The following is a 23,539-nucleotide window of genomic DNA, read 5'->3' on the forward strand; positions in this document are numbered from 1 at the left end:
CAGCAGGTAAATTCTACTCATACTGTTTATGAAGAATAAAAGCCCATAAAAACATTCTCAATAAATCATTTAGCAGACACATGCAAATCAATACTACAACTGATCTCACAGAGGCAGCAGTGAGTGGTGTCGTGAGTGAGATCTTAATTCCCTGCCCAGGAATTGTACCTGGGTAACCTGCATGAAAACTAGGAATCCTAGCCACCACACCCCCTGGCTTTTGGCCCCAGTGAAAAATGCATTTCTCATGGAGGCAAAAATTGTAAAAATAGATACAAAATTTATTATTAGAGACATAGCAAAACAACAAGTGGGAGAGCACACAGAGAAAACAGTTTGTTTAGTTAAGACAGAAGCAAGGCAGAGATGCATACTGGGAGAGAAAGGGTGTGGGCATTGGGAGACAAAGGGTGTGGGCATCCTCCCTAATGTGGGAGGAACACAGTAAAGAGGCGGTTAAGTCCTTTGTATAGGGCAGTTCTTCAGGGTATTTGTTTACCTTTGGCCAGTTATCTGGTTTCTTTTCCACACCTGACCTGCCTTAGGACCATCCCCAACATGCATGCCCAACTTTTTTCCAAGATGGATTACAGCCCAGAGGCCTATGGGATGGCCTTAGCATCACATATTATGGGGTGATGCCCCCTCCTTTTTACCCCCAAGGAGCCTTTCTGTGCATGTGCAATGTTTCCCTTGCCCCAAGGATGGGAAATGTATGACCTTTTGATCTTTTAACAGGGTTTAGTCCCACTCTGTCCCAGCCATAAAAATGTCCAGTATCTGGTTATTTATCCTATTTCTGTTGCAGATTTTTATATCGAGGTGCAGATCTCCAAATATAGAGAGGAGTCTGGTCATAAATATGTAGTCCTGGAGTCTGTCTCTTGCTTCAGGAAATGTAAATAGGGGGCTGGTAATGAATGTCCGGCCTAGAACCCATCTTCTTCTCACCCATGGAAGTGTAAAGAGGAGGCCAGTTGTAAATGTCTAGCCTGGAGCCCATCTATTTCCTGCCTCAAATCCCCCCTGAGAGATGTGAACCCCAATAAATCTTTATTGGGTGGATGAAGGGTGAAGGTCTGTCTTCTGCAGCTTCTTCATGCTGGCATGGGGCTCGTAGACCCTACCTAGCTGGGGTTAGAGAGCTCTTGTCCTGTGTCATTAAGGGGCCCATGGTGACTTCTGTTGTTATTATGAGTGGCTGGAATCTCTGCATCACCATTATCTTGAAGTGAAACTATTGTAATCTGGAAGAGACAAACTTAACAAGTAGATTAAAAGGCAGGGGCCAAAGATCAGTAAAAGAATTATTGTAACCAGGGGCCCAAGCAAGAGTAAGAACCAGGTTACATCTGATACCATTACTTTAACTGTAGTCCAAGTAGTGTCAGCCCTTGGGTTACCCTGTCAAATGGAATGAAGCCATTGAGCATGGTCATATAACTTTTTTTTTTTCATATAACTTTTTGATGTCTTTTTTCTACTAACCCAGTGTTATTGATGTAGGTGTGACAGACCTAATTAGAAGTAGTTGGAGGAGTTACAACCTGCAGGCAAAATAGATCTCATTTCTTTTCAGGAGATAAAGCCTGAAACCCAGTCTGAACCTGGTGCTTTGGGGTGACTTGTAGCCAGGTAGCTAGTTGTCTAGTTTCATTTAAGTAGGTTTTAACTTTTAATGTGGTATTAACACATAGATAATAGGTGATTGGTCTGAAATTTTTTTCCTTAATAGCCAAAGCAGACGTTACCATTAATGATGTTAGTGTTTTTCTAGGTATGAGGAGATGCAAGAAACTGGGCTCATAAAATCTTTTTCTGAAAACAGCTAACTATCTGAAGGCCTGTCCTGCCAGTTTTTCCCAGAGCACAGAGTGCCTCATTTCTGATCTCCACCCTGAACTCCTTTTAGGAACAGTTGAAGGTCAGTAGCTGCAGTCGCCATGATTTAGTCCTTATAGAGGTAGATGGCAAGTGTCAGTTTCCAGTCAGCAGGGCCCCTTCATGGTCATAAGTTTAACCATGTTTTGGGGGGCATTTCATGACCACTTCGTCCCACAGTGCTAGGAATCCTCATTCCCAGGTCTGGCGAAGATTTTGTTGATAGGCCACTCAATGTGCTGTTACTGGACTAGGCCCTGTTAACAGTAGCCAAAAGCCTCTGGACCACCTGTCTTCCTAGTCTCTTATGGTCCAGGAAAATACTCCCTCTTGTTTCTTCCCATATCTAGAGTTACACTATTAAAATCATTGATCTCATATGGAACTATATATCATCATTTTGTCAGAGGCTCATTCACACATTTGGTAATGTAATAAGCAACAATGTTGTAAAACAGGTAATGTAGAAAACAGAATAGCTAGCAGTATTAGTAAGGTCATAAGTAAGAATTTAAGTCAATAGCTTCCATTAGGTGTAGCCCAGTGTATACCCAGTTTATCTGACTTAGTCTGTTCTGTACCAATCCTTATCTTTCAAGGAAATTATATATTGGCATTGCTCATAAGGCATTTGCCCCAATTTTTAAATTGTAACTAGACTGATTATCCTTAGTATGATTTAATTGTCCCCAGCATAGAGGAGCTGATAATGCTGCTGGGAACCTAAGAGTTTCCAGTTTCAAGAGGAGCAGGTAGAGAAAATGATAAATGTTTTAATTTTACCCACAGGTGTCAATTACCAAACTGTTGTAAACCATAAGTAGCTTGAGGAGAAGAGCTTGTAAATAGCTGAAAAAACAAAGATTAAAAACAACCAATATGTCAGACAAAAGTCATAAAAATTATAATCATATTTAGCAGTTTGTTTAATCCTATGTAATTAACTTTTGTTTTGTTTGAGTCCAGTGAAGTGAGTACCTTGATCACTGGATATTGTAGAAGGCATACCCCAAGGGGAAGACACAATTTTAACCTCTTTCTTTTCATTGTGAGGGCATCAGCCCTGCAGCCAGGAAGGCGTTAACCCATCAAAAATTAAAAATGAGGTTTGCCAGGGAGCTGGGAAAAGCCAAGTGGCTGTCTTGGATTTCCCATGGCCCTGACTGTTTAATTTACAGCCATTGTTTACCCATTTTAAATTCCCTGATTTAGGAGTAGGCTGTTGCCATGCTTTAAGGACATCAGGATGGCAAAAGTCTAACCATGAGGGATTAATTTTTGTAGAAGCGGAATGAACTTTATCTACACGTGCCATAGTCTTCATAGATCATTGTGAAATACTACTTATTCACTTAACCAAAGTAACAAAAGATCTTAAAAGCAAACATAAATCACTTAAAGGCAAGGTAATTCACACAGTCTGTTATCAGAACAGCATTCCAAGAAAACTTTCTTCTCTTAACAGAGAGAGAAAACCAAATTCCAGTCTGGTACCAGCTTACTGTTAATAACAAAATTTATTTACCTAATTGATTTTAATTTAATCTTAGAAAGTCCTTTCTATAAATCTTGAAGAGGCAGTATTTTTGCAAAGGCATCAGAGTGAAACTATAGCTGTCTATAATGACAAAGACTTAAGAAGGCACGTTTAAAATCTGATTACAATGCAATTGATAAAGTAACTTGGTTACTGCTGTGACATACAACACTTTCAGATAATAACTAGAACTATGACTGATAACGTTTTACCAGGACATTTCAGAATTTTAGGAACTGCATATAATTTCTAGAATATCTATATTAGTAAACAGTTACTATACAATTTAACCTAAGACGATTTATTACTCATTTGAAAATACTTCCCATGTACTTTTATCATACAAAATTAACCTAATTAGTTTAATATTTTTCTTGGATGTTTCATTACGTGGAAACCAAGGGCCCTTTGAAGCATCCCAAAGTTAGCTAGAGGTCAAAAGGACTTTGTTAGAATTTGATTTAGGAAGTTTTGTCCAAAAAATATAAAAAGGGTTTAGAACACTCAGTCAGATAGGATCATAGGTCACTGTGAAACAATATTCTTAAGTAGACATTTTTAAAACATGATTGTTCCTAAAAAGTTCACCCAAAGCTCTTATCTCATTTGTATTTTCTTTTCTTAAAAGTTTCTTCACATCGAGTTACCTTGTTGACAAATTTATAACAGATATAATAAGATCTTATTTAGCTTATATATATATTTTTAATTTATTTATTTTATTTATTTATTATTTTTGGCTGCATTGGGTCTTCGTTGCTGCGCATGGACTTTTTCTCTGATTGTGGAGAGTGGGGGCTACTTGTCGTTGCGGTGTGCAAGCTTCTCATTGCGGTGGCTTCTCCTGTTGTGGAGCACGGGCTCTAGGCATGTGGGCTTCAGTAGTTGTGGCACGTGGGCTCAGTAGTTGTGGCTCACGGGCTCTAGAGCGCAGACTCAGTAGCTGTGGCACCTGGGCTTAGTTGCTCTGCGGCATGTGGGATCTTCCTGGACCGGGGCTCAAACCCGTGTCCCCTGCGTTGGCAGGCGGATTCTTAACCACTGCGCCACCAGGGAAGCCCCTTATTTAGCTTATGTTATACCTCGGCACAATAAAAGTATTACACATAATGTTGATGACTATTAAGACATATCTATATTAATTAGATCAACAAACAGACATTAATACCAGGTATTAATTTAATATTGAATATTTCCCAGTTCACATAAACCTGAAATTCATTTAGCTTAATTTCTCTTGTATTTAGAATTATTTGATTTGTAAGTGCTTACTTTTCTTTTAAGCCAATTAAATAGAGCTCATTTACAATTAACCTTAGCATTATTATCCAAAGAGAAAGATACACACTGAGACTCACACATGTATCCAGACAGACAGAGATCTCAGTTTCCACTTGAGATTTAAAGTGTCTCTTGGCCTCCCCCCCTTTTTTTCCTTGGCTTGAAGTTCTACTGATTAACCCAAAGCTGAAGTTTCAGGCAAAGTGGGCTGTGTATCTCAACAACATGATAAGTTAATTTCAAGATTTTGCCTAGGCATATTTTTGTTCTCTCAGGGTCAGAATTCTGAAAAAGATATTTCGACAAGCTAGCTTTCTCTAATTGCATATGCAAAAAAACCGGTTTTGCAATTTCAAAAAAATTTTTATCTTAACCTATTTTCTCCATAGTCTAAAGAATATTGTGGCTACAATGTCAAAAGTCATCCTTCTAAACTTAAACCAGATAGTGTTTAAATTGGCTCTGATAACAGGGGCAGCCTGGCTGATAAAATGGTGTCCCAGCAGGGACTGTCCCTCTGGGGAGGTGGGATCTTTGTTTGATGAGAAGAATCTGAAGGAGTAAGGGAAGTTGTAGGAGCAGGGGAAGCTTGGTCCCCCCCTCCTCCCTGAGAGCTGGGAGAAGTTAGAAGGGGATGGCTTAGAATGTTAGGAGAGTTTTCCTGATTCCTCAGGCTTTTGATTATAGGAGAAAGTCCTGGACATAAGGGAACCTCAGTCCATTTTCCCATCCTGTGACAATGAAGATCTAACTGTAAGAGATCCATTTTCAAGCCATTTTTTTTTTTATCCCCCAACTTAAATAAAGGCTAGGCACTGCTACAATAGAATCAAGGTTTTTCTTTTTCTCAGCCGGTCTGGCGGTCTGGCTTAGAAAGGGGATCTTCCCATGTTGAGCAACTGGCAACCGAGAACAAGAGAGCACCCCTAGAATGGAATCCAGTATCCCAGAAACACTTACTAGGAGGCTTTTACCTGAAAGAGTTCAGGACGTCCCCCTAATTCCCTTCAAACCTGGTGGGGTTACTTTCCCACCGAATCCTGACCAGACGTCTCTGGTCCCCATTGAAGCCTTGCACAAGGCGCAACCGGAAGTCTATGGCCCTGTTTGTTTGGCATCTAAGGCCAAATTGAAGGGGACATAAGGCTTAGGTGAAAAAGAAACCTTGCTTCCTGAGTAGAGTAGGTAAGAAAATTGCAGGAAATAAAGGGAAGGGCATTGCGCGCCCCAGCAGGGTGCAGTGTGCTCCTGGCCCGCTTGCTCTGGGACAAACACAATGGAAGACAGTGGGGATTGGGGGAGGTAATTTTTCTACCCTGGGAAATAAAGTGTGGTGCGTAGCAGGGTTCAATTTGCTGGGGGCTGCGGCTGGCACCCAGCTCTGACTCCTGGCATGTGGCTCACGAAGCTGATGAAGATGCGCCGCTTGGATGCAGGGCATGCTGAGGGTTGTAGTTTAGGCAGAGCGAGAGAAAGGGGGAGAGGGGAGACAGAGAGAGGGAAAGGGACAGAGAGAGAGAGACCCCTTGGGCGCCTGCACTGAGAGGGCCAAGATTAAGCCCTGTGGGTCTTGGAGAGAGAACAAAGGGGAGACTTGAGAGCAAGTAAGTTCTCATGGGAGACAGAGTAAAAGCCAGATGTCTCCAGCAAGCAGTTTGGGCGAAATACGTAGTTTTACCTTGACTGCCAGGTTTCAGCACCATCTGATCTCGGAGAGGCAGCAGAGAGTGGTGACATGAAGCGAGATCTTAATTCTCTGCCCAGGAATTGAACCTGGGTAGCCTGGATGAAAATTAGGAACCCTAGCCACCACAGCCCCTGGCTCTTGCCCCCAGTGAAAAATGCATTTCTCACGGAGGCAAAAACTAAAAACAGGTGTAAAGTTTATTATTAGAGACATAGCAAAACAACAAGTAGGAGAGCACACAGAGAAGCAGTTTGTTTAGTTAGTTAGGATAGAAGCAAGGCAGAGATGCACATCTGGAGAGACAGGGTGTGGGTGATCTCCCTAATGCAGAGGCAGTAAAGAGGCGGTTAAGTCCTTTATATAGGGCAGTTCTTCCAGGTCTTTGTTTACCTTTGGCCAATTATCTGGTTTCTTCTTCCACACCTTCCCTGCCCTAGAACCTTCCCCAACATGCATGCTCAACTTTTTTCCAAGATGGATTACAGCCCAGAGGCCTATGGGATGGCCTTAGCATCACATATTATGGGGTGGTACCCCATCCTTTTACCCCCAAGGAGCCTTTCTGCACATGTGCAATGTTTCCCTTGCCCCAAGGATGGGAAGTATATGACCTCTTGATCTTTTAACAGGGTTTAGTCCCACTCTGTCCCAGCCATAAAAATGTCCAGTGTCTGGTTATCTATCCTATTTCTGTTACAGGTTTGTAATCGAGGTGCAGATTTCGAAATATAGACAGGAGTCTGGTCTTAAATATATAGTCCTGGAGTCTGTTTGTCTCTTGCTTCAGGAAATGTAAACAGGGGGATTGCAATCAAGGTCCAGCCTGGAGCCCATCTTCTTCTCACACCAGGAAGTGTGAATAGGAGGCCAGTTGTAAATGTCTAGGCTGGAGCCCATCTATCTTCTGCCTCACAATCAGGGATCAGCTTGCACTGGTCTAAAACGTCATTACCCAAATTTACAGTGAATAAATGGTGGAGAGAGCACGGAGAAAGGAAATGTTTTTATGTTGCTTGTGGGATGTAAATGGGAAGAGCCACTATAGAGAACATTATGGAAGTGACTTTAAAAGGTAAAAAGGGCTCTACCATATGATCCAGCAGTGCTACCCCCAAGAGTATATGCAGAGAAAACCAGAATTTGGAAAGACACATGCACTCAAGCGTGCACTGCAGCACCATTTACCATACCCAAGATGTGGAGACACACAAAATATCCATGGACGGAAGAACAGATAAAAAAGAAGCGATACATGTACACAACGGTATATGACTGCACCTTGTTAAAAAAAGAAATAATGCCATTTACAGGAACATAGATAAACCTAGAGGTAATAACGCTAAGTGAAGTAAGTCAGAATCACAAAGATAAATATTATAGGATATCACTTATAGTGGAGTCTAAAAATAAACACCATTGAAATAATTCAGAAAACATAAACGGACTCAGGGACTTATAAAGGAAACATGGTTTCAAAAGGTGACAGAAGGGGTCATGGGATTAGTTAGGAGGATGGGATTAATGAATTCAAATTATTTCATATAAAACAGATATTCCACAAGGATCTATATATACCAAGGAAGGACTATCAACACTCCCTAATTAACTATATGGGAGAAGAAGCCAAAGATGCTTAGATATATGTATATGTTTAATGGAAAAAGATTCTCTATACCTACAACCAACACCAACACTGCATATCAATGTTACTCCAGGAAAAAAAATTAATCTAATTAAAAATTGACAATGAGACACAAGATTTGGGTGTTTGTTCTGGCACAATCCACTCTAATTTACAAGCGCAAATAGGATTTCCCCTAAGGCTCTGGTTGCCAGGGCAACCAGAGTTGGGAAGAGGAAAATCTGCCGCCTTGTGGCGGTTTCCCACAAAAGCAACCTCAAAAAAATTAGTTATGGGCACTTAGTATTCACAAGGACTGCTAGGCTCTAAATGATACTTTCCCTCAAAAAATGTCCAGGCCTAAGTGTTCGAAAATAATTGCAAACACGGCACATTTTCGAGAAGGCAATTGCAATAGCTAAATTCTACTCAGTACTGATTCTGAATAAAAATAGCCCATAAGAACATGCTCTACATAGCAATTAGCAGAGACATGCAAATCAAAACTACAATGAGGAGTCTCCTGGGACCGGTGTGAATAACCATCATCAAAAATCGACAATTAATAAAAAGTGTAGAGAGCATGGAGAAAAGGAAACCCTTTTATGGTGATTGTAGGATGTAAATGGTAACAGCCACTACAGAGAACATTGTGGAAGTGCGTTTAAAAGGTAAAAATCAAGTACCACATGATCCTACAGTGCTACCCTTAAGACCATGTGCAGAGAATACCAGAACTCAAAAAGACATATGCACCCAAGCGTACACTGCAGCACTGTTTACAATACCCAAGATGTGGAGATATACAAAATATCCATGGATAGATGAACAGATAGAAAAATGCGATACATGTACACAATGATATATGACTCCACCATGTAAAAGAATGAAATAATGCCATTTGCAGGAACATCGATAAACCTACATATAATCATGCTAAGTAAAATAGGTCAGAATCAGAAAGACAAATATCCTATGATATCACTTATAGCTGGAATCTAAAAAATGAACAAATGGAGAACACATAAACAGACTCAGGGAAATAGAAAACAAACATATGGTTACCAAAGGTGACAGAAGGGGTCAAGGGATAAATTAGGAAGATGGGTTTAACAAATACAAACTCTTTCATATAAATCAGATATTCAACAAGGATCTATGTATACTAAGAAAGGGCTATCAACACACTAATAACCTATATGGGAAAAGTAGCCAAAGATGCATAGGTATGTGTACATGTATAAGGGAAAAAGATTCTCTATACCAACAACAAACACAACATTGTATATAAATTTTAGTCCAATGAAAAATAAAAAATAATCTCATTAAAAATTGGTGATGAGAAAGAAGATGTGGGTGTTTGTTCTGGCACATTCCGCTATAATTTATAAGACCCAAACAGGATTTCCCCGAATGCTCTGGTTGCTGGGGCAACCAGAATTGTGCTCGAGCAAATTCTGCCACCTTGAGTCCTTTTCCCCGCAAAAGCAAACTCAAAACGATTGCTTATGGGGACTTAATATTCAGAAGGACTGCTGGGCTCTAAATGATACTTGCCCTCAAAAGATGGCCAGGCTTAACTACTGGAAAATAATTCAAACACAGCACTTTCAAGAAGGCAATTTCAACAGGTAAATTCTACTCACAGTGTTTATGAGGAATAACAGCCCCCAAATCATGATCAACATAACAAGCAGTTAGCAGACACATGCAACTCAAAACTACGAGAAATCAGCTTGCACTGGTTTAAAATGTCATCACCCAAAATTAAAATGAAAAAAATTGTGGAGAGAGCATGGAGAAAGGAAATGTTTTTATGCTGCTTGTGGGATGAAAATGGTAAGAGCCACTATAGAGAACATTATGGAAGTGTCTTTAAGGGGTAAAAAGTTCTCTACCATCAATCTGGCAGTGCTACACCAAAGAGTATATGTGGAGAAAACCAGAATTCGAAAAGACACATGCACCCAAGCGTGTGCTGCAGCACCATTTACAGTACCCAAGATGTGGAGACATACAAAATGTCCATGGACAGATGAACGGGTAAAAAAGATGTGATACATGTACACAGTAGTATATGATTCCTCCATGTAAAAGAATGAAATAATGCCATTTGTAGGAACATAGAGAACACTAGAGATAATCATACTAAGTAGAGTAAGTCAGAATCACAAAGACAAATATTATATGATATCACTTATAATTGGAATCTAAAAATACACAGCATTGAAATAATTTAGAAAAAATAAACAGACTCAGGGACTTAAAAAGCAAATGTATGGTTATGAAAGGGGAAGATAGGGACAAGGGATAAATTAGGAGGATGGGAATAACAAATTCAAACTATCTCATATTAAACAGATATTCAGCAAGGTTCTGTGTATAACAAGGAAGGCTATCAACACTCTCTAAGAACCTATATGGGAAAAGATGCCGAACATGCATAGATATATGTATATGTAAAACTGAAAATGATTCTGTACACCTACCAAATACAAACATTGTGTATCAGTGTTATTCCAATTAAAACTAAAAATTAATCTAATTAAAAAATTGGTGGGGGGAAACCTTCAAGATGGCTGAGGAGTAAGACATAGAGATCACCTTCCTCCCCACAAATACATCAGAAATACATGTACATGTGGAACAACTCCTACAGAACACCTACTGAATGCTGGCAGAACACCTCAGACTTCCCAAAAGGCAAGAAACTCCCCATGTACCTGGGTAAGGAAAAAGAAAAAACAGAGACAAAAAATAGGGATGGGACCTGCACCTCTGGGAGTGAGCTGTGAAGGAGGAAAAGTTTCCACACACTAGGAAACGCCTTCACTGGTGGAGATGGGGAGTGGGCGGGGGTGGGGGAAGCTCCGGAGTCACAGAGGAGAGCACAGCACCAGGGGTGCAGAGGGAAAAGCAGAGATTCCCGCATAGAGGATCGGTGCTGACCAGCACTCACCAGCCTGAGAGGCTTATCTGCTCACCCGCTGGGATGGGTGGGGGCTGGGAACTGAGGCTCGGGCTTCAGAGATCAGATCCCAGGGAGAAGACTGGGGTTGGCTGCGTGAACACAGCCTGAAGGGGGCTACTGTAGGGAAAAACCTACAACCAAGATGACTCTACCCAGCAAGGATCTCACTCAGATTCGACAGAGAAATTGAAACCTTTACAGACAAACAAAAGTTAAGAGAATTCAGCACCACCAAACTAGCTTTACAACAAATGCTAAAAGAACTTCTCTAGGCAGGAAACACAAGAGAAAGAAAAGACTTACAAAAACAAACCCAAAACAATTAAGAAGATGGTAATAGGAACATACATATCGGTAACTAACTTAAATGTAAATGGATTAAATGCTCCAACCAAAAGACGTAGACTGGCTGAATGGGTACAAAAACAAGACCCATACATATGCTGTCTACAAGAGACCCACTTCAGACCTAGGGACACGTACAAACTGAAAGTGAGGGGATGGAAAAGATACCTCATGCAAATGGAAATAAAATGAAAGCTGGAGTAGCAATTCTCATATCAGACAAAATAGACTTTAAAATAAAGACTATTACAAGAGACAAAGAAGAACAGTACATAATGATTAAGGGATCAATCCAAGAAGAAGATATAACAATTGTAAATATTTATGCACACAACACAGGAGCACCTCAATACATAAGGCAAATGCTAATAGCCATAAAAGAGGAAGTCGACAGTAACGCAGTCATAGTAGGGGACTTTAACACCCCACTTTCACCAATGGAGAGATCATCCAAAATGAAAATAAATAAGGAAACACAAGCTTTAAATGATACATTAAACAAGATGGACTTAATTGTTATAGGACATTCCATCCAAAAGCAACAGAATACACCTTCTTCTCAAGTGCTCATGGAAAATTCTCCAGGAAAGATCATATCTTAGCTACAGAGGGTGTGGAGAAAAGAGAACCCTCCTACATGGTTGGTGGGAATGTACATTGGTACAACCTCTATGGAGAACAGTATGGAGGTTCCTTTAAAAACTAAAAATAGAGCTACCACATGACCCCACAATCCCACTCCTTGGTATATATCTAGAGAAAGCCATAATTTGAAAAGATACATGCACCCCAATTACATGCACTGCAATAGTTCATTGCAGCACTATTTACAGCAGCCAGGGCATGGAAGCAATGTAAATGTCCACCAGTGGAGGAATGGATAAAGAAGATGTGGTATATGTATACAATGGAATATTTCTCAGCCATAAAATGAATGAAATAATGTCATTTGCAGCAATACAGATGGACCTACAGAATGTTGTACTGGGTGAAGTAAGTCAGAAAGAAATATATGATATCGCTTATATGTGGAAGCTAAAAAAAAAAAGAGTACAAATGAACTTTTCTACAAGACAGAAATAAAGCTACAGATGTAGAAACAAACTTATGGTTACCAGGGTGTGGGGGGGGAGGGATAAATTGGTAGATTGGAATTGACATATACACACTACTATATATAAAATGGGTAACTAATAAGGACCTACTATATAGCACAGGGAACTCTACTCAATATTCTGTAATGGCCTATATGGGAAAAGAATCTAAAACAGAGTGGATATATGTATATGTATAACTGATACACTTCGCTGTACACCTGCAACTAACAGAACATTGGAAATGAATTATACTCCAATAAAAATTTTAAAAATATTATTTACCAGTCATATTTAGATGTTTTGAAAATAAACCTCAGACAACTGTGCAAAGCATTATGAAGAACATTATGTTTCTGGAAGACTTAAACATTAAAAAAGTAGAGAGTGATCCAAATCCATATTTACAAAAAAGTGATAAATAATTCTCTCGAAACCAATATGTGATTCCATCAGTTCCAATCAACATACCAATGGATTTTTATATAAAATGACCAGATTGTTGAAAAAATTAACAAACATAGGGCTAAAAACAGGAAAGAAACAAACAGTATAAGGAACTTACCCTACCATATACCGTAATCTGTTGCAACAAAACAGTAATGCAAAGAAGGTGGTGACGGAATATTAATCCTAAGATTCATTAAACAGAATACGTAGCCCTTAAAGGGAGATTCCTATATAATGAACACTGAAATGTATGAGGTGGTTCTAGTCAGTAAGGAAATAATGGAATAGTAAATAATCATCAATGAATAAAACTTTAACATATTTCTACATTAAGTTATTTACATAAATCAATGTTAGATGAATGAAATGAAAAGAACGAAATTTGAAAACATCCAATGAAAATTGAAAATAAACACTTTATGATTTACAAGCATAGGAAGGTTTATTTAGGAAAATAAAAATACAAACTACAAAGGAGTAGATTAATACTCTGAGATTTTAAAAATAGTAAATGCTGTCTCAAAATAGTTTAATCTTTAAAACGGAAGGATATGTTGTAAATGTCCATCATCTGGAACAAAATAAGGTCCAGGATAGATTTTTAAAAAAACAATACAATTTTATAAACAACTGAAAATAACTCACAAATAATAGAATTATGGCTATGACCAGGCAACTTACAGAGATGTAACTTCAGGTGGTGGGCAAGTACTGCACTATAAACAGCATCATTAGTAATTATCAAAGAAATGCAAATTAAGTCAATAATAACATATCATACACATATAATTAATAAATTTTGACATTAACCAGAGGAGTGGTGATGTGGGAAAATAGAGAGCCTCCTCCAGGATAGTAGTAGTGAGATGGATTTAACCATTTTGGGAGACAGACAAACTGGTCCGATGGAGTACACCCAAAGTGCACAAAATGATGCAGCAGGAATTCCATTCCTAACATTCTATTTATAACAACAAAGAGATGTGCCCAAAGTTATTCATAGCAGTATCACTAGTGAAAGGGAAATATTCACCACTATATCTATGTAAATAAACAATAAAAGCCAATGTGTGAAGATGGTAACTTTTCAGAAACGAATATTTGACTGTAAACAAAACATTCAGATTTAAACAGATGGTGTATTGACATGTGCACAAACAGAGCATTAATTGGGGGGAAGAGTAGAAGGTTGTGGGGTGTTGTTTAATGGTTAGGTAGTACTCCACCTCAACACCAGATGGAGAAATAAGTACATGAAGAACTTTTCCTCTGAGTCTATATGACTTCTTAATGGGAAGAACATAGATTTATATGGTATCACTTATATGTGGAATCTAAAATATGACACAAATGAACTTATTTATGAAACATAAGCAGAATGACAGACATAGAGAACAGACTTGTGGTTGCCCCACGGAGGAAGTGTGTGCGTGTGTGTGTGTGTGTGTGTATACACACACACGTATCCTTTTTTCATCTTCTTTTCCATTATGGTTTACTACACGATATTGTTTTTATTTTATTTTATTTTTGGCTGTTTTGGGTCTTAATTGCTGTGCGCAGGCTTCCTCTAGTTGCGGCCAGTGGGGGCTACTCTTCGTTGTGGTGCATGGGCTTCTCAATGCAGTGGCTTCTCTTGTGGAGCACGGGCTATAGGTATGCAGGCTCAGTAGTTGTGGCACCCGGGCTTAGTTGCCCCGCGGCATGTGGGATATTCCTGGACCAGGGCTTGAACCCATGTTCCCTGCATTGGCAGGCGGATTCTTAACCACTGAGCCACCAGGGAAGCCCTACTACATGATATTGAATATAGTTCCCTGTGCTATACATTAGGGCCTTCTTGTTTATGCATTCTATATATAATAGTTAGCATCTGCTAATCCCACCCAAACTCCCAATTCATTCCTCCCTTACTCTTCCTCCCTGGGGCAACCACAAGTCTGTTTTCTATGTCTTTCATTCTGCTTCTGTTTCATAGATAAGTTCATTTGTGTCATATTTTAGATTCCACATATAAGTGATACCATATGGTATTTTCTTTCTCTTTCTGACTTCACTTGGTATGACAATCTCTAGGTCCATTCATGTAGCTGCAAAAGGCATTATTTCTTTGTTTTATATGGTGAGTAGGATTTCATTATACACACACACACACACACACCCACACACACACACACACACACACCCACACCCACACACCCCACATCTGCTTTATCCATTCATCTGTGGATGGACATTTAGGTCATTTCCACGTGTTGACTATTGTAAATAGTGTTACTATGAACATAGAGGTGCAGGTATCTTTTTGAATTAGAGTTTTGTCTGGATATATGCTGAGGAGTGGGATTGCGGAATCATATGGCAACTCTAGTTTTTTGAGGAACCTCCATACTGTTTTCTGTAGCGTCTGCACCAATTTACATTCCCACCAACAATGTAGAAGAGTTCCCCTTTCTCCACACCTTCTCCAGCATTTCTTATTTGTAGACTTTTTAATATTGGCCATTTGACCAGTGTGAAGTGGTACCTCATTGAATTTTGATTTGTAGTTCTCTAATAATTAGCAACAATGAGCATCTTTTCATTGTTCCTATTGGCCATCTGTATGTCTTCTTTGGAGAAATGTCTATTTAGATCTTCTGCCCAAATTTTCGATTGGGTTGTTTTGTTGTTGTTCTGTGAGCTGTTCGCATATTTTGGAAATTAATCCCTTGTCAGCACATCCTTTGTAAATATTTTCTCACATTCCCTAGGTTGTCTTTTAGTTGTATTTATAGTTTCCTTTGCTGTGCAAAAGCTTATACCTTTGAATAGGTCCCATTTGTTTATTTTTGTTTTTATTTTTATTGCCTTGGGAGACTGACTTAGGAAGACATTGGTACAACTTACGTCAGAATATTTTGCCTATGTTCTTTTCTAGGAGTTTTATGGTGTTGTCTTATATTTAATACTTAAACCATTTTGAGTTTATTTTTGTGTATGGTGTGAGGGTGTGTTCTAACTTCACTGATTTGCTTGCAGCTGTCCAACTTTCCCAGCACCATTTGCTGGAGAGACTGTCTTTTCCCCATGGCATACTCTTGCCTCCTTTGTTGAAGATTAATTGATTATTGTTGAAGATTAATTGATCATAGGTGTGTGGGTTTATTTTTGAGCTCTCTGTTACGTTCCATTGATCCATATGTCTGTATCTGTACCAATACCACACTGTTTTGATTACTGTAGATGTGTAGCATTTTCTGAGTTCTAGGAGTGTTATGCTTCCTGCTTTGTTCTTTTTCCTCAGCATTGCTTTGGCAATTCTGGGTCTTATGTGGTTTCATAAAAATTTTAGAATTATTTGTTCTAGTTTTGTGAAAATTGTCATGGGTAAATTGATAGGGATCATATTAAATCTGTACATTGCTTTGGGTAATATGGCCGTTTTAACAATATTAATTCTTTCAATCCAAGAGCATGGGATATCTTTTCATTTTTTAAATCATCTTCAATACTAATATTTTATAGTTGTTGGCATATAAGTCTTTCGTCTCCTTGGACGAGTTTATTCTTAAGTGTTTTATTATTTTTTGATGCAAGTTTAAAAGGTATTGTTCTTTTATATTCCCTTTCTGATATTTCATTGTTAATGTAAAGAAATGCAACCGATTTCTGTATGTTAAACTTTTATCTTGCTACCTTGCTGAATTTATCAGTTCTAGTAGGATTTTTCTGTGTGTGAAGTCATTAGAGTTTTCTATATATCGTGTCATGTCTTCTGCATATAATAACAATTTTACCTGTCCCTTACTATTTGGATACGTTTTATTTATTATTTTTTCTTTTCTGATTGCTGTGGCTAGGACTTCCAACACTATGCTGAATAGAAGTGGTAAGAGTGGGCATCTATGTTTTGTTCCAGACTTCAGTGGGAAGTCTTTCAGCTTTTTCCTGTTGAGTATTATATTGGCTATGGTTTTATCATAAATAGGTTTTATAATTTTGAGATGTTCCCTCTATACCCACTTTCATAAGAGTTTTATCATGAATGGATGTTTAATTGTATCAAATGCTTTTTCTATATTTATTGACATGATCATGTGGATTTTTTCTTTCTCTTTTTTTTGTTGTTGTTGATGTGGTGTATCACACTGATTATTTTGCATATGTTGAACCATCCTCGTGACCCTGGAATGAATCCAGCGTGGTCATGGTGTATGTTTTATTTATGTGCTGTTGGATTAACTTTGCTGATATTTGATAATTTTTGGATCTATATTTATCACAGATATTGGCCTGTAATTTTCTTTTTTGGTAGTGTCTTTGTCTGGTTTTAGTATCAGGGTGATGGTGGTCTCATAGAATGTCTTTGGGAGTGTTCCCTCCTCTTCAGTCTTTTGGAGAAGTTTGAGAAGAATTGGTATAAGTTCTTCTTTGTATGTTTGGTAGAATTTGTCTGTGAAGTCATGGTTCCTGGACTTTTGTTTGTAGGAAATCTGTTGTTTTTGTTGTTTTACAGGTTCTATTTCACTTCTGGTTATCAGTCTGTTCAAATTGTCTATTTCTTCTTGATTTAGTTTTGGTGGCTTTATGTTTCTAGAAACTCATCTATTTCTTCTAGGTTTTCCAAATTGTTTGGCTTGTAATTGTTCATAATATATATTTTAAAAATTTCTGTGAGGTCCCTTGTAATTTCTCCTCTTTCATTTCTTATTTTATCTGGGTCCTCTCTCTTTTCTTCTTTGTGAGCCTGGCAAGAGGTTTAGCAATTCTGTTTACCCTTTCAAAGGATCAGCTCTCGGTTTTACAGATTTTTTTTCTATTTTTAAAATCTGTTTTATTTATTTCCTCTCTGATTTTATTATTTCCTTCCTTCTGCTGACTCTAGGTTTTGTTTGTTCTTCTTTTTCTAATTCTTTTAGGCGGTGGGTTAGGTTGTTTGAGATTTCTGTCGTTTTATGAGGAAAGCATGTATTGCTATGGACTTCCCTCTAAGAACTGCCTCTGCTGTATCCCATAGATTTTGTATGGTTGTGTTTTCATTGTCATTTGTCTCAAGGTATTTTTCAGTTTCCTCTTTGATTTCATCATTGACCCATTCGTTTTTTAGAAATATGTTGTTTATTCTCCATGTAATCATTTTTTTCTCATTTCTTCTTCTGTGATTTACAGTTTAGTTCTGTGATTTACAGTTTAGTTCTTCTTACAGTTCTGTTAGATTTACAGTTTAATGCAACTAAAGATTGGTGTTTTTAAAAATAAAGGAAATTGATGAAATTTTAGCTAGACTAACGAAGGAAAAAAGAAAAAGAAGTCAAAAAATATGACAAATGAAAGAGGAGACATAAAAGAAATACAAAGGACCATAAGATCATATCATTAAGAATTATACACCAACAAATTTGATAAATTATAATAAATAAATAAAACCCCAGAAGTGTGGAAACTACCAAGACTGAATCAAAAATAGAAAGTCAGAACAGACAAATAATAAATGAGGACATTGAAACAATGAACACAAACCTCCTGACAAAACCCAAGACAAGATGGTTTCACTGGTGAATCCTACCAAACATTAAAAAGATAATTAACTCCAATCATTCTCAAACTCTTCCCAAAAAATTGAGGAGTGAATCACAAGCTCCTTCTGAGGACAGTGTTACTCTGACACCAAAGCCAGATAAAGAACACTACAAGAATATAAATTTACAGGCAGATAGGTCTGATGAATATAAATACAAAAGTCTAAACAAATTCAGCAGCAAGTTAACAAGATCATACACCATGATTAAATGGAATTTATTCTTGCCACGGAAGAATGGCACACTATATTATATTTAATCTACATATAGTATAATATACAAATCAGTTAAAATTATATATATAAATCGATAATTGTGATATACAATGTTAATAAAGTGAAGAATAAATATATCATCCTTTCAGTATATGCAGAAAAAGACACTGACCTTCAACACCTTTTTTTTTTTTTTTTTTTTTTTTTTTTTTGCGGTACGTGGGCCTCTCACTGTTGCGGCCTCTCCCGTTGCGGAGCACAGGCTCTGGACGCGCAGGCTCAGCGGCCATGGCTCACGGGCCCAGCCGCTCCGCGGCATATGGGATCTTCCCGGACCGGGACACAAACCCGTGTCCCCTGCATCGGCAGGCGGACTCTCAACCACTGCGCCACCAGGGAAGCCCCTTCAACACCTTTTGTGACAAAAACTCTCAACAAGTTGGGAACAGAAGGAGCATACCTCAAAATAAAACCGTATAATACCCACAACTAAATTTGTACACATTGGTAAAAAAACTGAAAGCTTTTTTTTTATAATCAGGAACAAGATAACGGTATCCATGCTCACTACTCTTATTAAATACAGTACTGAAGTCCTAGCCAGAGCAATCTGAAACAAAATCAAGAAATAAAAATGCATCCAAAATGAAGAAGTAAAGCTTTCTCTCTTTTTAGAAAACATGATCTTATATATAACACCCAAAATGGTAGAATAAATAAACTCAATAAAGTTGGAAGATACCAAATCAACATAAAAAAATCTATTGCTTTTCTGTACAGTAACAACAAAATATCTGAAAGAAAAAAAGAAAAGAATTCCATTTACAATGGCATGAGAAGAACACCTAGGAATAAATTTCACTGAGAGAGTGAAAGACCTGTATCCTGGAAACTACAAGACATTAAGGAAAGAAATTGAAGACAACAAAATAAATGTCAAGATAGTATTTGCTCATTAATTAAAAGAATAAATATTATTAAAATGTACATACTTCTCAAAGTAATATACAGGTGTAATGCAATCCCTATCACAATTTCTATAACATTTTTTCACAGAAATAGAAGCAACAGTTTTAAAATTTGCACAGAACCACAAAAGAATCCAAATAGCAAAAGAAATCATGAGAAAGAAGAAAAAAACTGGAGGCTTCATGCTCCAAGATTTCAAATTCTATTACAAATCTATGGTCATAAAAACAGTATGGCATTGGCATAAAAAAACCCCACATAGATCAATGGAAACAATAGCACAGAAACAAATCTAAGCATATATGGTAATTAATTTATGACAGTGAAGCCAAGAATATACAATTGAGAAATATGATAATTCTTTTATTAAATGTTGGGAAAACTGGGAAGCCACATGCAAAAGAATGAAACTGGACCACTATCTTACACCATACAGAAAAAATAACTTTAAAAGGGTTAAAGACTTGAAGATGGAAAACCATAAAACTCATAGAAGAACACATAAAGGCAGTAAGTTCCTTGACCTAGGTCTTGGATATGATATTTTGAAATGGACAAAAAAATCAAAACCAACAAAAGCAAAATAACAAAATGGAGGACATCAAACTCAAAAGCTTGTATACATCAAAGGAAGCATCAACAAAATAAAAAGGCAACCTACTAAAAAATATAAATAATACCTTAATAAACCTAACTTCAGAAAAAAAATTATAGCAAGATAAAGTGAATTCTACACCAAAACTCCAATGTTTTGGTTGTTAGGAAATACATTAATATAATCAGCTTATAAATTTAGGAAAGGCATGTAATGAAAGTGACAGATACAGACAAAGGAGCATGGTAGAATTCTACAGGTAATAATTATAAAATTAAAGAAGAGAGGTCAGTCCCCTCAGCCTCCGCTGCCACCACCCCTTTGCCAGCCCTCCGGCATCACCTCGGGACGGTGGTTCTCCATGGGAGGGAGCGAGGTGGCGGGTGGCTGGGCGGGCGGCTGACGGGCAGCGGGGACAGCGGCAGGGCGGCCGGCAGTCCTGCACGCTTGGCAGCAACGGCGTCTAATCTCCATGGGGTCAGCCCTTGGTGCCCGACACTTTAAGGTGTACAGCAGATTGTGCGTTTGTTTGAACATTTTCACTGCTGCACCGAGGGCACACGTATCTTCAGCGGGACTTGGAATTCCTGGAGAATTCAATTGCCTTTGTGAAAGCTGGCATAATTTCTTTAAATTTCATCTCTTAGTTTCCCATTTTGTTGTTTCAGAAAGATATCAAGAAACCATGAACAACTTTAGTAATGAAGAGTTTGACTGCAATTTCTTGGATGAAGGCTTCACTGCCAAGGACATCCGGGACCAAAAAATGAAGTTTCTTCTTTTGACGGTAAGGATACCTTCTATGTTGCAGACCTGGGAGGCATTCTAAAGAAACATCTGAGACGGTTTAAAGCTCTTCCTCGGGTCACCCCCTTTTATGTAGTCAAATGCAGTGATAGCAGAACCATAGTGAAGACCCTAGCTGCCACAGGGACAGGATTTGACTATGCCAGCAAGACTGAAATCCAGTTGGTGCAGAGTTTCGGGGTGCCTCCAAAGAGGATTATCTATGCAAATCCTTGTGAACAAGTGTCTCAGATTAAATACGCTGCCAATAATGGAGTCCAGATGATGACATTTTTGTTGTTTGTTTGGGTTTTTTAAATTAATTTATTTATTTATGTATGTATGTGTATATGTATTTATTTATTTTTTGCTGCATTGGGTCTTCGTTGCTGCAGGCGGGCTGCTCTTCGTTGCGGTGCGCGGGCTTCTCATTGCAGTGACTTCTCTTGTTGTGGAGCATGGGCTCTAGGCACCCAGGCTTCAGTAGTGTGGCACGCAGGTTCAGTAGTTGTGGCTCACAGGCTTAGTCACTCTGCAGCATGTGGGATCTTCCCGGACCAGGGCTCAAACCCATGTCCCCTGCATTGGCAGGCGGGTTCTTAACCACTGTGCCACCAGGGAAGCCCGAGATGATGACTTTTGATAGTGAAGTTGAGTTGATGAAAGTTGCCAGGGCACATCCAAAGGCCAAGTTGGTTTTGCAGATTGCCACTGATGATTCCAAAGCAGTCTGTCGCCTCAGTGTCAAATTTGATGCCACACTCAAAACCAGCAGGCTTCTTTTGGAATGGGCGAAAGAGCTAGATATTGATGTCATTGGTGTCAGCTTCCACGTGGGAGGTGGTTGTACTGATCTGGAGATCTTCGTGAAGGCCATCTCTGATGCCCACTGTGTCTTTGACATGGGAGCTGAGGTTGGTTTTGACATGTATCTGCTTGATATTCGTGGTGGCTTTCCTGAATCTGAGGATGTAAAGCTTAAATTTGAAGAGATCATCAGTGTAATCAACCCAGCATTGGACAAGTATTTTCCATCAGACTCTGGAGTGAGAATCATAGCTGAGCCGGGCAAATACTACGTTGAATCAGCTTTCATGCTAGCAGGTAATATCATTGCCAAAAAACTCGTATTAAAGGAACAAACAGGCTCTGATGATGAAGATGAGTCAAGTGAACAGACATTTATGTATTATGTGAATGATGGAGTATATGGATCATTCAACTGCATCCTCTACAAAAATGCACACGTGAAGCCTCTTCTGCAGAAGAGACCCAAACCAGATGAGAAGTATTCATCCAGCATCTCGGGACAGACCTGTGATGGCCTGGATTGCCTGGTTGAGCACTGTAACTTGCCCGAGATGCATGTGGGCAATTGGATGCTCTTTGAGAACATGGGTGCTTACACTGTCGCTGCTGCTTCCACTTTCAGTGGATTCCAGAGACCGACCATCTACTATGTGATGTCAGGGCCAACATGGCATCTGATGCAGCAAATCCAGAACCACGATTTCCCACCCAGCATAGAGGAGCAAGATGTTGGCACTGTGCCTGTGTCATGTGCTTGGGAGAGTGGAATGAAATGGCACCCAGCAGCCTGTGCTTCAGCTCCTATTAATTTGTAGATACTATTCCTGTAGCTGTTAACTGCAAGTTTAGCTTGATTTAAGGGTTTGGGGGGGACCATTTAACTTAATTACTGTGAGTTTTGAGATGTCTATGTGAATAGGGTTGGCACAGATGCAACAGTGTGGAAGACTAGGCGATGGGGTCACACTTATCTGTGTTCCTATGGAAACTATTTGAATATTTGTTTTATATGGATTTTTATTCACTTTTCAAACATGCTACTAAAGCATGCCCCTCAACTGCTGAGCAAGCATTTGTAGCTTGTGCATTGGCAGAGTGGGCCAGAAGCTTAGTGTTGTGACCTGTTTAAAATAAAGTATCTTGAAATAAAATAAAAAAGATATTCATGCATATGTACTCAAAGAATTATTACAGACCCTCAACACTAGTTCACCTACAGAGAAATAATAAATAATTTCCTCTCATTGTCAGAGAGATCACTAGGAGACATGAACCCCCAACTTACTTAACACTTTGAGGTATCAGTAAAAAAAATACCATTGGAAAAGGATTAAAATCATCTCCAACTGCAGAGCATATGGATGTATATTTAGTAAGCCCAAGGAATCAATGGAAATTTGTTACAGAAAATAAGATGACAAAATATTGTAAAGAGTATAACATAAGCATATAGTACACAATTCATACAGACACATTCCAAGCAGTTAAAAAGTACATAAAAAGGAAGCCTCTAATTTTATAAGTATAAAATAAAATAAATAAAAATAAATCTAACAACACATGAGAAAAGCCTATATAAAAAAATTACCATGAGCTCCTTATATAGATAATACAGATTTGAAGAAGAAAATCAAGCTATTTCCTTAAATATAATAGCGAATGTTTTATATCAAAAAATTCCAGTACACGTGTGTATATGTATACATATGTATATTTGTGTGTAGAGATATATATAT

The 23,539-nt window shown here is 38.5% G+C and overlaps 1 protein-coding gene across 1 annotated transcript in view; it reads left to right on the plus strand.

Annotated features, from left to right (window-relative positions):
* Window positions 1-22,835, plus strand: part of LOC132532320 (ornithine decarboxylase-like) — a 62,447-nt gene extending 39,612 nt beyond the window's left edge. The window contains 3 exon segments of the mRNA XM_060170715.1: window positions 20,876-20,971; window positions 20,974-21,269; window positions 21,617-22,835. Of these exon segments, the coding sequence (XP_060026698.1) occupies window positions 20,893-20,971; window positions 20,974-21,269; window positions 21,617-22,618 (1,377 nt within the window). The 5' untranslated portion in view covers window positions 20,876-20,892 and the 3' untranslated portion in view covers window positions 22,619-22,835.
* Window positions 22,836-23,539: the final 704 nt, after the last annotated feature.

The sequence above is a fragment of the Lagenorhynchus albirostris genome, chromosome 1 (assembly GCF_949774975.1).
Source record: "Lagenorhynchus albirostris chromosome 1, mLagAlb1.1, whole genome shotgun sequence".
Taxonomy (NCBI): domain Eukaryota; kingdom Metazoa; phylum Chordata; class Mammalia; order Artiodactyla; family Delphinidae; genus Lagenorhynchus; species Lagenorhynchus albirostris.